The sequence below is a fragment of the Folsomia candida genome, unplaced genomic scaffold (assembly GCF_002217175.1).
Source record: "Folsomia candida strain VU population unplaced genomic scaffold, ASM221717v1 Fcan01_Sc011, whole genome shotgun sequence".
NCBI lineage: Eukaryota > Metazoa > Arthropoda > Collembola > Entomobryomorpha > Isotomidae > Folsomia > Folsomia candida.
The window spans coordinates 1,192,259-1,207,440 of record NW_019091203.1 but is presented as its reverse complement, the minus strand read 5'-3'; the positions used below and the strand labels follow the sequence as shown (position 1 = coordinate 1,207,440).

Here is a 15,182-nt window from a genome sequence, read left to right as displayed (position 1 = left end):
TAGCTGACGGTTGTTTCATGAATTATTCCCCGGTCTCTGAAGTATGATGCCAAAGTAGAATTACAGAATTCTCCACCATTGTCTGAACGGCATATCTTGACCTTTCTTCCTGTTTGATTTTCCATAAATTCAATGTAGCATTTGATACGATCCTTGGCTTCGTCTTTGCTCTTGAGAAAATATACAGTGCGGAAGCCAGTAGCATCGTCTTTCAAGAGTAAGAAATATTGAGCTCTTCCCAGGGATGCAACAGGCATTTTTCCGGCTAAGTCCATATGGACCATTTCTCCTGGTTTTATCGTTGCATTTCTTGTTGCGGCTGGAAATGGCTTTCGAGATTGCTTCCCAATCTCACAGTCTTCACACATAATTTTATGTGACACGGCCTCCAGGTCAATTCCACGATCTGCGTCTTTCTTGATCGAGTCCACCACATAGTTCATATTAATGTGTGTCAAGCGTTGATGCCATAGTTTAGCATTAGTCACGGGATGCATGTATGCAGCAATAATTTGTGAAGTGGGACGAAACTTCATGACATACATATCATTCTTGAACTCGGCAATTGGCCCCTTAAACCGTCCATCCTGATAAAATGTTGCTCCATTCTTGTCACGGACGATGGAGTACCCTTTCTTAGCCATTGATCCCTCAGAAAAAAGGTTGACAGCCCCTTGTATGTACAACACGTTATCTATGGTACATTCCTCCCATATGCCGTTGATGTAAGCGTCAAGTGTCACTGTCCCTTTTCCTAGTGCTTGTGTAGCCCTTTTGTCCGTTAGGAAGACTGACTTGGGAGTGTCAAACTCTTCATATCTTGTAAACCATGCCTTATCTCCACAGACATGCTGGTTAGCTCCAGAATCGCTTAGCCACACTTGTTCAGTCACGGGTGCTTGCATGGGGGTTTGTATTGCATTTAGCATGAACGCTTTCCCAGGGCTTCTATTGGCTTGTGCGGGATTATCTGAAGGTTTATTGCTCTGATTTTGTGGATTACTCCTGCATTCCCTTTTCCAGTGGCCCTTTTTCCCACACCCATGGCAGGTTGTTGCCTTTTTCAACTCTTCAATGCTCTGTTTCTTCTTGTCTTTCTTCTGGTCATGGGTCAAGAATGCCTTTGCTGCATCTTGATTGGTTGCTGCTGGTTTGGATTCCTTCCTCTCCAACTCCTCCTTCTTCAGACGGGCAAGTAGCATTATCATGCTCTGGTCCTTATCCGGAACGCTGTCCCATGCCTTTTTGAAGGCATTATACTCCTCGTCGGGGAGACTTGAGACAATCTTTGTGACAATGGATGCTTCAGGCATGACGACTCCCATTTCATTTAGTCTTCTGCCCAGCTCTTCCACCTCTGCAAATGCTTCAATCAATGACTGACTCTTGCCAATTTTGTAATTGAAGAATCTAGCCATGGTATGTTGCTTGTTAAGCGAGCTTGAATCTGAATTGATGCTTTTCAGCTTGTCAAACATTGCTTTTGATGTAGCGCAGTCATAAATATGATTTGTTTGAGTGGCACTGAGAGTGGGGACAATGATGGATTGTGCTTGTATATCCTTCTTATCCCATGCTGGCTGTTGTGCTTCATCTGCAGGTCGTTGGGTAGTGCCGTTGACCACTTCCCACAGGTCATGTGACTTGAGAAGTAAAGTTATCTGAAGTCTCCACCTCGCGTAATTGGTGTCGCCTAGCTCGACAATGTGCGTAACATCTATTCTTTTGATTGTTGATGTCATCTTGTCGTTGTGGAGTAGGGAAAGCAGAAGCGAAAAACAGAAATAGACTTGTTACCTTCTCTTTGCCTAATAAAGAGCAGTAGAATCGAAAAAGGTTGAGATTTGGTAGACGGGAACTCAGGATTTGGGTAGAGTGGTCGTCCTCAATAAAACTCGTCCTCGGGCGGAAGGTTCAGCTTCGGGTAGAGTCAAAGGGTTGATGTCTCTTGTCCAAACAATGGTCCAATTCACGGCACACTTTTACAGGCTTACTCCGTCCAGACTGGCACTGGGCAGTGGAGACTTACTGCTATTATTAACTGATGAATTGACCTTTTCACTTCATAACAGTAACACTGATCTACTTCAGTTTATCAAGTGTTGAACAGGAAACAGTTCTTCTCGTTGTGAGACTTTAACAGACTCTGAGACTGGGGCACTTTTGAGACACTCCATGAGGCAGGTTGAGACCAACAATATGAATCATACAAACTAACGGCTTTGCTACCATGAAAGTAAAAATGATCTCGCTGGAAGATATTTTTAGACTGATGGTGATTTTTATTAAACAACTTGGTTTTAAGGTTTTGACAGTACATAGGAGACATTCATACATATGTAATAATATGTGGTCAGAAGTGACCATACAAACTACGCAGAGTTATGCTCAAACGAAGTGTCCCTTCTAATGAGGCATAAAAACAAAAGGACCCTTTTAATCCCTTGTCCTGGAAATAGGTTGGAAAATGCTCAGCCCTCATAAAAGTCGACAAACTTAAAAATTGATAAATATGGAAAACTTTGTTAACATGCATATTTTAACAGGATCAAGTTTAATTGAACAGTATCCGAAGTAAAGATGCTAAAATTATCGAATTCCATGTAGCATTGTGGTTTCATCTCTTCATCCTTCAATGCATTATCTACATATTACATGAATGCATTAATTACACATTTTAAACTTAAAGCAGTTTGGATCAGCTGCCTGCAAATGTATCTAAACTAATTTATCTATCATAATGAAGCCAAGGTATTAGGAAAAATATTTGCAAATGCTAAAAGTAAAAATTTCTAGTAAATTTTAATGGAATGCCAGTTAATTTTTAGGTAGAAAACAATTTTTGGTTTCCGAAATTTCCTCCCCTAACATTAATGCAGAGCTGAAGACGCGGCCTAAAGACCTCGGAGCACGCTCGGAATCGGTGGACAAATTGCTCCATTTCGTGGTCAAAAAATTTGTTTGAAGCTTTCAGACTTCTATATGGCTTAGAACACACCTTTGCCCCTAACTTTGGCCGTTTTTCATAATCCGGGCATTTAAATCCAGAAAGGAGGATGACCATTTCCAATTGGAGATATAGTCCGGAATTTGGTTTTTTATGCACGCTTCGGCCATTTTTTGCACTATAAGCTCGTGCGGAGTCCCGCTAAGAGGTCAAATCGATTCCATTGAAATGGATCTCACTTAGGGCATGTACCACGGACTCGAAAACATTTTTTAAGAAATTCGATACCACCACCTTCCCCCCATTTTCAACAAAATGCAGAGAAATTACCCAAATTAGCTCCCACCTGACAAAACCATCACAAAACCTAGATGATGTGACTTTTTTACTTTTTCTCTGTATCAGAGGATATCTTTGACCGATTTTGCTTAGATCAGGTCAACTCGTTTGTTAAAATATTTTCCCGATGTGAAAATCTTCTCATTTGTTAAAAGAATACTCTTCACTTTTTTGGCGCGTACCGCTTGAGGAGAGCCATTCATTTCTTTAGTAGGGCTTTCTTTCTGGGTATCATCAAGAGGTGGCAAGTACTACGTTTCGAAGCCTTAAGTCTAAGGTTCAGTTTGAGTACTCATTGGATAATTTGCATCCACAATGTCAGCTGTGAGGCTATTTTCCGCTGGAATTTCGTGGATGTTTTTGGACTCTGTCCTTCAGCGCCTTCACGATGGGTGTGGTCCTTGGAGGTTTTCAAAAAAATTTTCTTCGACTGTTCATAGTGAAAGTAAAAATGATCTCGCTGGAAGATATTTTTAGACTGATGGTGATTTTTATTAAACAACTTGGTTTTAAGGTTTTGACAGTACATAGGAGACATTCATACATATGTAATAATATGTGGTCAGAAGTGACCATACAAACTACGCAGAGTTATGCTCAAACGAAGTGTCCCTTCTAATGAGGCATAAAAACAAAAGGACCCTTTTAATCCCTTGTCCTGGGAAAAAGGTTGGAAAATGCTCAGCCCTCATAAAAGTCGACAAACTTAAAAATTGATAAATATGGAAAACTTTGTTAACATGCATATTTTAACACATAGTCTATCCAGTCCCCATGAACGTTTTTATAGTCAGTTGAACCAAATTAAAGTACACGTTCGACTCCAGTCACATTTTCAAAATTCGCCATTTCTCGTCCCATTTTTTTGGTGAAAAATGGACGTCGCCCGCGTCCTTTCAAGATTTTCCCTGCTGATATGCTTCGCAAGCAATTAAAAACTGATTTATGCTATGTATGCAAAATCGCACGAGGAATCCAAAGCACTTATCAGATTTTCAATATCTCCAGCGGTTTTAATATTATTAGCTACTAACACTTAGCCTGGGCCCAGTAAGTAGATTTCGAATAATAAAAAGGGGTTGCATCCGAGAAATTTTTTATGCACGGGCTTTCTTATAATAAATGAACTGTCGTAAATTCACATAAGGAAGTAAGCTTCATTCTCACTTCACCCCAATTTAAGTATAAATCTCATTTTTCCCGAACACTCTGTCAATTGGTACGACGCAATCCGTTTATACTTAATTTCTCTATCAATCATCTGTAGATTCACTTGCAGTAAAAACTCATTTTGCCCCGACCACATCCCATTGATTGACCCCAAGAGTTGATAGGGTCTCCCCCTGGGGAGACGCAAACCGATTTCAATTATCTCGAACCGTTCTCCGGTTATCCTGCTCACAGACAGACGGACGGACGGACAAGCAGACCGACGGACAGATGGACGGAGAGACGAACAGGCAGACGGACGGACGGACAGACAGAATCCAGACAATTTCATCGCATGGTGTAGCTGAAGCTGCTCAATAACGGAGGGACAATGTAGCCTCGATGTCCTCATCATCAGGCATTTAATCCAAACACCTCCCCCCAGTCTGCAATGATAACGTCCTCAGATTTTGTCCGCGGCCAGTGCTCCCGACTATCTCTGAATGTACATATGCAATTCGAGTTCCGTTTATAAAAACGGCATAATGTTCGTAAGTTTCGTAACGTCAATTTTTTGATTTTTTTGTACACAGCGACGAAACCCCCTTTTAATATGTTTCACATATGTAAATAGCAGAGGTCAACGCCGCCGCCGGCGCCGGTAGTATTTAACGCGCCGCCGCCGTCGAGTAATTTGTCAGCGTCGACCTCTAGTAAATAGGCACTACATACTTTATTTGGGCCCTGACCAACCACCCAACCCTCTTTGCGTTATGAAATTTATGAACGTCCCCATCATATATGTAAGGAGTATTTAAAACAGAAAACTTTTTTTACAGCACGAAAATTTAAGACTTTATTACATAAACCCGGTCTTGTATTTTTACGACAAAATTGATCGAATTATTGCAATGTTACCCAGTTATTTTTAAATGGAGGGACACACCTCCAAGGGCCCTCCTTGACATCGGAAACCGCATAGTTGGTTGACAAATTGGCAAGTGCCTTCACTCCTAAAAAGATCCTGGCCCAGGAACCCATTTTTTTGGCAGGTATACGTATCCTTGTAACTATTGCACTTGGGAGCAGTGCAAAGGCAAATCGTAGCGGAATCCACTATTCCAGGATGAATGCAGCCGAACAAGTTAAAAATTAAGACGAGTTGGACCATCCGGAACAAGACTATCATTTTTGCGCGGGAATCTGGAATTGAGAAAAATACTTTAGGTTTTTCAAAACTCCCACACCTTCAGCGCATGATGTGTTTTAAACGAAAATAATTTCAGATTATTTGAGCCTTACATAAGTGCATATGTATATATATTTAATAAGAGGCACCATTGGTTACATATGTACATAACTTTCTTGAGGTTAAAAAAATAGTTTGGAAAAGTTATATTTTAAGAAGATTGGAAAAAATACTTTTTGATTTAAGATATTTACACAATTTAAATAATTAGTTGTAATTAATTAAACAATATTGTTAAAAATATTACATTTTATGTAATATTTTATTCTATATTATTAGTTTATTATTTAGTAATTTATTTATTATTCTTACTCAACATTAAAAATACTTCATAATTTTTGTTACTACTTGACAGATTTTTGGTGTGTTTCAGAGTTTTTAAAATTAGTTGAAAATTCAGTGTTGCGTTGAATCACGTTTACGAAAACGAAAAATAGGTTGGGGGGAGGAGAGAAGGGTGAAAAAATTATCTGGATAAATACTCAAATAAATAATATATAATGATATTTAATAAAAATAATTAAATCACGGAATTCAAAATCATTTAAGAAATTTTTACCTCCAATTATGTATTCTTATTACGTAAAATTATTGAAATTTATAATTTTTAAGAATTATATTTCTGAAAATTATTTCTTAAACTGTGTTTCGAAATTTTTTCGAGCCGTCACTTGAAGTAGTCTGCTTAACACTGAGAGAATTTGGTACAAAAATTGTGAATTTATAAATTGGAGATTATCTCTTACATACATAAGTGCATGCTCAAACTAAGCAAAATTAATATTATGCATGAATAGATTTTTGTGGAAGGGGTCATCCATCAATTATGCAACGCGGTCTAGTAGAAATCTATTCTCCAGGCCAAGGTTGGCATGAAATCTGGCTCATTGCGCGTGGCACAATTTTTGCACGTCTCCTACATAAATACACACATTTGTACCAAACACGATATGTTTTTAATAACTTGCACCCTTAAAAATAATGTCACCCTCTTGAACAGTAAATGCATGCTCATTTCTGCTTATTTAATTAAGCAAACTGAGTTAAATCCAGAGTAAGGGTTTGCTCTTTATCAAGTCATCCTTACCCTCGATTTAGCACAGATTGCAAATCCAGACTTTTCAAACAATGAATCGCGATTCAATCGCGAACATCCGCGAATTTGAGATGCCATGAGTAAAAAATGAATAACGAATGCTGAATAAATACAGATATGTCTTTGAATCTTTAGTTAATAAATGAATAATATTTTTTTCAATTTTTAAATTGAATGTGTTTTGAATAAAATTACGATTAAAATTACGATTAAATGGTAAACAATTTTAAAGTTTTTAAAATTGCGGTTCTCCATTAATTCTTGGCCTGCATTTTTACAATTATTCCTCCAGAGGAGAAATGGTCCCCTTTCGGCAGTTTCCATTGATGCAAAAGCACCAACGGCCCCAACATCTTTGTATTCCAGGTCCGTTTTGAAGGATCTCAAGATTCCCTTGATCGACCACATCGGTCCCCTCAGTTAGCGCAATCTCCCCATCGCCAATTATTCCCCGGCCAAGAACACCTCCCTGTAATTAGATTAGGTTGTATACACTCTTAGAAATTTGGCATATGTATTGACTTCTTGGTGGCTAAGGTAGGTATTATATTTATACAGGTACGCAGAAATTTGTTGCCGAAATGTTCAAACTTTTACCAAATACTATGCGGAATTACTTATCAATACCGCTTTTGGAATGTCCATATATTACGTGGTTATTAAACGCCGATTTTTAGACATCTCACTCACCCACCCCATCCCTATCCTAGTCATGTTAAGCTTAACATGAGGAAGACACTTGTACGACACAAATCCATGCTACCACCTTTTTAATGACGTAATATATGATTCATATAATATGAATGCTCCCTTTGCTAGAGTCAACCATGAATCATGCTTGGAATTATATTAGTATTGAGTTTCTAAGACTGGACAAGATAGCCGTAGACGAATATGTACATAGGTACTTACCAGGACGATGACGAAAACGAGAATCACGAACAATTTCATTTTTTCTGCCAAACTTCCTCCCAAAATTTCCGAGATTATTTATATGCAAATAAAATTGTGTTTTACACTTGGCGATTATACCAAATCTTCTTCGTAACTTACTATTCGACTGAAAATGGTCCGGTTTTATACTGACGTGAACAAAAAGCAGGATCGGAAGCGAAAATGAATATTTAATTTTAATAAGTAGACCATATTTCCATTGTCCGAAATACAGAGATGCATTACTTCTCATGATAGATATTCTACATAAAAACTCATTTTTATACCGATGCAAACAAAATTTTCAATTGTGAGTCTATTAAAAATTAGAATTATAATATTAGATGATTGAAGATTATGTATGTTTTTTGTCTAATATTTTAATCTCATGAACTTCATGACCTAAATAACTCATGAAGTTTAATGGGACACAAATGTTTTTCCGAATTTGTTTATTTGTTCAAAAACATGCATCATAAACTTGGTAAGATACGGAAATTCATGACTTCACATGGTCAGAGATGCTCCAAGTTCATTGTTAAACCTGCGAACAAAATATTTTAAACTAATATTTATATTTGTACATATGTTATTTGTTATATATTTTAATCTCATGAACTTCATTACCTACTTAATTTATGAAGTTAAACGTCAAACAATATTATTCTGTCATTGTATACACGTTTGTGCAGAAAGTGAATTATAAACTTGTTGATTTTCAAGCACGACAAAAAATGCAAGTACAGACGAACATGAAAACTTCCTGTACTGCGCAGGAAGGTTCATGAGACGCATATATAGATTAATAAATAGTTTTTGCATCCGGTTTAATCGACGTATTCATTAAAGCCCATATTTCTGACTAAACAACGTCTAGTTCTCGCACTATTTTACCAATGATATAATCAATCCGTTTAGATTATTTTAGATTATTTTTGAAATAACAACGAGGTAATTTCGTCTGCCCTATTCCGAGATATTTGAGTTCTAAGTTGCTACAATTCTTCCAAGGCGTATCACCTTGTTTCTGCCAATCTATGAACATATTTTGACATGCAGGACAATAATAGTATCTTGTCGCCACTCAATGTCAATTCTTATGTACGTCAAAATTACTTACAATGTACAGCATCGGCTGTCCCCTTGCTTCTGTTGACTGACTGCAAACTGATGTATAGGAAACATACTCATCTCATGAGCCTTAACCGCTATTGTCAAGATGGGTGAGTTCGCCTGTCTCTTAGGGGAGATCCATAAATTATGTCACGCAAAAGTCGCGATTTTCTAAACCCCCCACCCCCTCCCCCTCTTTCACACGTGTCGCATAGACACGAAATCACTATATCCTTGGATCCCCTGCCCCCCTATCGCGTGACACGATTAATGGACCGTCCCTTATCCACCCAAGTTGACATTACAATGACTTGAACAATAAATGCTTGTCTGTAAATAATAAAATAATAGGGCAAAGCTACATTTTTAACACATATCAAAAATTCCAACATTACTTTGTTTCTGTAAGTGACACACGTCTTATGATTTGCCACTTGAAAGCAGTGAATTTTTCTTGAAAGGTTTAGTACAATCAATCAATCAATGAATTTATTCGTTCAAATGATCGCCGCAGCCAATATCGCTATATGAATGATGTACAGAGTTAGATATGTTAAAAGGTTTAGTACATATATCAATATCTGCTTTGTCTACTACATTTATCTGTATTTATTTGTACACCTACTTGGAAAGTTAAGGAAATCCGGTCAAATCATTTTTTTGTATACACAAGTTTAAAAAATGGCGAAATTCCTGGTAGGTGAAACCACATTGCTCTTAATATACTTCCTTATCCCTCACGCCAGAGCTTGCTCTGATTATGCAGCTCAACCCATAAACCTCATACTGAACACATTCTCCCATTGCACCACCATCCTAGCCACTCCGAGCAATAGAGTTATATCCTGCTTGAAATGGGACATGAACGCTATCATTGTTATAAACGAGGCCGGAAATATGACCCAGTTCCCGATAGGGGTAAGCGGTCAACCAACCGCCCGTGCTGCATTCGTGAGAAGGAACGAAGCCTCGAAATCTTGTTGGGCTTTCATCCTCGTTCTCCCTGAGGTCACTAAGCACCCCTACGGAAAACCACTCACAGCTGAGGAGAAGTTGGAGCTGGCGACCGTCGTCCGACGCGGATACATGCCTGGGGACAATGTGAAACCGCAATTCTACGTGTGGTTAACGGCGACAAAAATCCTGTTTCAGAAAATTTTATCCGTACTGGCGCAATCACACAAGGGTGTTGTTCCCTTTGGTGATCGAGAATATCTACTCATGGAGGTTCGTCTCGATTCTGGCGGGGCTATTCAGATTTTGAGTGAAATCAAGATGCACATCCATAATCGTCAATATGTCGGGATTACAGGAAAGGCCAAAAGTCGTCCCTGGTACGAAATCAATTGCAAATTTAGCACCTGCTGGGACAAGATTGCCCCAATATTGAGCCAAATTTGGGGGCTGAACAAATATTTCTGGTTCCCCAGTGCCTGGGCGACATTACCCAGGATGTACGAACTCTTTAATATTTTTAAGATTGGCGCCGCCTCCCACAGCCAGCATATGACTCTCTATGATATTCATCAGCTCTCGAAGTTAACCAGTTTTGACGAGTTTTTCGCCTTTATCATATTTCAAGACCTGCTCCCTCACGTGTCAAACGAAACAATTATGTACACCCCAAACTTTCGTCGCGAATATGATGTCTACATATTCCGACGGGAACCCCAACTGTACTCTGCGGACAAAATGCGACTCGTCGTCATTCCACAGGAAACGTATCCCTTTCGGATAGTTTCATGCTACCAGGTGGGAACCCAAAATTCCCAATTTCGCGCTCTTTCTGACCCATTCGATACTTGTACGTGGACCATACTGGTGGTTAGTTTCGTCTCGGTAATTTTATTCTTTGCCATAATTCCGAAGGGTGTAACGCCCGGGTGGTTCATAGCTACGGGAATTCTACTAGAAAATTCCGTCCTCGGCGAACCTAAAACCTTTACGCGCGGAGGTACACCACTGGACTAAAACTGGTGCTTCTTTTATGGACCATCCTGTTGGGAACTGTGTTAACTAATTGGTACAAAACCGCCTTCACGATTGACATGATCGCACCAACCGGTTTCGGCACCATGGAAAAATATAATTGATTTCAAAAATGTCAAAATGGCGATGCGTTACCAAACTTTGGACCTGGGGATTGGCGGCGATGGAGTACCGCGGTACCTGAAAACGTTAATGTTCTATTGGAAGTTGGTGGAAAGATTGCATTGGATGGTTGCGTATTTTGCTCAGAGTGCAAAATTATTTCGAGATTACCGCCACGTGGCGCAGATATGGATATCGTCCATACCAGGGTTAGATTTTGCAAATATGTCCAATATAATGGCTCACGAGACATCAGTCATACTGCTGCTTAACAACGAATCAGCGAGGTTTTTAGAAATAATGTCAACCTGCGAGACGGGATACATGGACACGCGGCAAAACGTTGCAGATCTTCTCCCTTATTTGAATGATAACGCATTTAACAAGAAGTTTGTTGCGGTTGATGATGGATTTTTTATGCAAAATGAGGGATGGAGTGGTGATCCGGTCATGGATGCGTTTGCTTATAAAAGGCTAAAATTTGTAATATCGTCTGGCATTTATGCTTACTGGAATGCTTGGTATAGGCGGATAAAACCTTTCAAATTGTTTCATCACTATGACAAGTGGACACATCCGACGATCGAAGCCTTCACAAAATTGGACTTTAATTCAAAGGTGGCCACAGGGTTTTATGTGTATGGGATATGTCTGCTATTTTGTTTGCTGGTGCTATGCTTGGAACTTGTGGTTAAATTTGGGTCAGTTCATGGAAATTTCCGAAAACTCATAACAGGAATGAGGAAAACGATCGATGTGCAATGTAAAAGTGATAATTGTGCAAATATGTACTACAGGTAATAGTCGTGCACTTTCGTGTCCTTAAAAATATCACAAAATTATTGCAATATAATTTATTTGATATTTAATCTAGGCAATATTTGTTCTGATTTGGTAGAAAATATGAAATTTTAGAACTGCAATGTACATATTTCGATCCATAATATTGTTAAAATCCTGATTTCCTGATGATGATGCAAGGTTAGCATTGAAAGTTCGAATAAATTGCTTTCACAAACCACACCCATGTATTGCGAAAATACCTCCTTAAATTTAGAAAACATGAGACTGGATAAATATGAGAAATATATAAATTAGTATGTAGTTTGCAAGTTGAATAGGTTAGATGATATGTTATTATCTTAATCGTTTACAAACTCTTTCAAAGCAAAAGTTAAATTTGACACATACGTATAATTAAAGTTTGAGCTATGTAGCATTGTATATTTGCATCTTCATTTGCATACATTTCATTTGTTGTGCCAGAAAGTAAGATTAAAAGTCAAGCGAAATATTTTATCTGTTTGATAAAATCATTAAATCGCATCTTTTAGAAATTTAGAAAAGCAAACTCTTTTCACCAAACTGGGTTTGCAGGGCAATGACTCGACCGGAATGGTGTCACTTTTTCTTCCCCACTTTCACAATACATAAATATCGCATGACAGCAAAATAATAGTCAAAAGTACAAAAATTCCCCAAAACCAGAATTCGTATCACATCAACTGGGCTAAAAATCAACATGCGTGTTTTCTTCTATATCAAAATATGAATTTTATTCAATTGATAAATTAGTCAATAACCTGGTTTGGTACTAGTCAATGGAAATTTTTGGCATAAATTTGACATGAACCGTTCATCAGTGGGTTAGATCGTTGCAGATGATTGCCTGAGCAGCGGGTCTATTCAAAGATACATAGGTTTATTGGAGCAGCTTGAGAATCGTCAAATTAGAGTTTAGTAATTTATTCGAAAGTATTTTTTGATTTAAATAACTTATTTCTCCATAAAAGTCGCTTTTGGACGCTTAGAACTTTCCCGAAATACCAAAGATGGGAAATACGGACAGCATTCCGGTGGTCTCGCAGACCAAATCGTTCGTTCAATGGGTCGGTGGCAACGCGGAGGGAGCACTTGTTACCCAGAAAAACTTTGCTTATAAAAACACATTTCCTGTAATCTCGCAAATCGCATCTGCAGGTAAAGAATTTACAAAATTCAGAAAATATTGGCACATATGAAGACTTAAGCAAGTCAAATTTTTGCGATAGGTTACGCCATCGGAGGAGAGCCAGGGAAAGCACTCGACCTTCAGAAGAAGTTTGCTGACGATTTAGACGACGTAATTGACTCAATTCCAGTCGCTGGACATGTCAAGGGGGGTTTACACTACGCCCTGGGGGACAATAAGAAAGGGGACGAAGCCATGAAATCCGCCTCTCGAAGTACAGGCGTTGCTCTGGGAGGAATTGGCGGACTCGCGGTTGGCGGACCGGTGGGCGCGGTTAGTGGAGGAATCGCTGGCGGGGCAGCGATGGACGGGATTATCACGGGTGAGTTGAATACAAGTCGCGGTATTTTACGGGCGCTGCGGCCAAAAAATCGGATTTCCTATTCGGTCATCATTGCGACTCCGCTAAAAAATCAGATAAATTGACGCCATAGCCCGCGCCTCAAATAGGTTCGCGTTGCCATCTGATGTGTAAAAATTCCATATATTACGTCATCAAAAGACGGATCTCCCATCCTACTTGTGTTGACCTAAATAATTGTAGGATAGGGAACGGGTAGGTAAGCGATTGAAAAATCAGCGTTTGTTTTGATGACGTAATGTACAGCCGTTCCTGTCTTGGAAAATTTGTAATTTCTCGCCTTATTGAGTCCCTTTTCTTTACACAGGAAGCGCCAAGCTCATAAATGGAAAAAAGGCCAAGCCTCACGGGTACGTCGCTATGGGTCATGATCTCGCCAGTGCGATTAAAGGCGAGACGAAAATAACGGCCAAGCAGGGTTTACACATGGCCCTGGTTCCCGTGTCGGATGGCCTGGCAGGCTATTCGGCTGCAAAGATAGCAGCCAAACCGTTAGGGCTGAAGGTTCCTAACGGTGAGAAACCCGGTATCTCCAACGTTGTCAGTAAGGGATATCGTCCCATCGTGGGACATGAATTGGCCGCCAAAATGAAGAATCCCGCCAGTAATAATCTGGCTAAGGGGAATAGAGTTGGTTAGTTTAATTCCTAGATATGCATACACTCTTAAAAATATGGCAACCCTTTTGAAAATTTAATGCAGTCTGAATTCTTAATTTAATAAGCTATGTATACAAATCAAAAGTAAACTTTCCTCTTTGGCAAGTTACCGTTATTCTGAATTTATGTAGCATAGTTTTTCTACATATCTAATTTAGATTGCATTAACTTTTCAGAAGAATGACATTGTTTTTAAGAGTGTAGGTGTTAATTTTCTTTAACTGGGAATTTGACAATGTTAATTTCTTCGTAAATTTTAGGGTCGCTTGAGTCCCCTATGAACAACCGAGGAAATTTGGTACAACCCAAAAAATCATTGGAACCTTTTTCCTCAGATCGTGGCAAAGGAACGGGTAGTGAAATGAAAACGATCGACAACCATGCACCAATTCCAATTTTGAAATTAAAATAATTGTAAAATTTATATTTCATTGCTAATTTAAATTCATAATTTATCAGATAAAATTTATCATTAAGTTTTATGTTTTTTCTGTTTTGCGAATGTTGTGCGAAACAATTTATACATATTTTGCATACTGTATGTACGTATTTAGTGTTGTATTTATGTAAGAAGTGGTGCAAATATGACGTTAGAAAATTTTTCCTAGATTTCCATTCCAATTTCATTTCCAATAAATCCCAGACAATATTTAGGGTACATACATACATACCTTAATTGGCAACACCAATATATGTTTAATAAGTACTCGAAGTGAAATTATCGCACCATAAAAATTTATGTAACTACATAAATGATTTGTTATGATGAACGAGATAGATAATATTGTCTGTTTTTTTTTTGCATTGATAAATCTGCGTTTTACATGTGAAAAACTTGCATTGCTCATAAGTCAGTATGTACTTGTCACGTTGGGGATTGCCAATTTTACGCGTGTTGAGATCCTTGCTGGAAAGTGTGGCATCCGTTATGACGCCCAACTTGAACTGTTCTTTGGGGTGAATGTTATTTATAAAGCGATGCATGTATACATGCACATTCGCATTTTTCTATGCACTCGATCCGAATGGAGAAGATCGGGAGCAGATATAAATAACTATTTAAGCTTGCAACCCACTTCATGAGGGGGCCGTTCCAATCTAATGTCATGATTTTAATTCTTTTGTGTCGCTTAGGTTGGTTGGAGATTACATGGGTTTTAGGTGACGAAGAAAGTAAAACCTGCTTTATCTACAGAAGACTGAAATAATCAAATTATTTTTGAATGGCCCTTCG

At 38.6% G+C, this 15,182-nt stretch overlaps 1 protein-coding gene across 1 annotated transcript; it reads left to right on the top strand.

Moving 5' to 3' along the window:
- Positions 1-12,582: 12,582 nt before the first annotated feature.
- On the top strand, positions 12,583-14,723 carry LOC118436968. Its single transcript, XM_035855690.1, has 4 exons — positions 12,583-12,897; positions 12,969-13,250; positions 13,597-13,923; positions 14,209-14,723. Exons 1-4 carry the CDS (start codon positions 12,750-12,752, stop codon positions 14,358-14,360), a joined length of 909 nt encoding a protein of 302 aa, XP_035711583.1. The 5' UTR covers positions 12,583-12,749; the 3' UTR covers positions 14,361-14,723.
- The last annotated feature ends 459 nt before the right edge of the window (positions 14,724-15,182 follow it).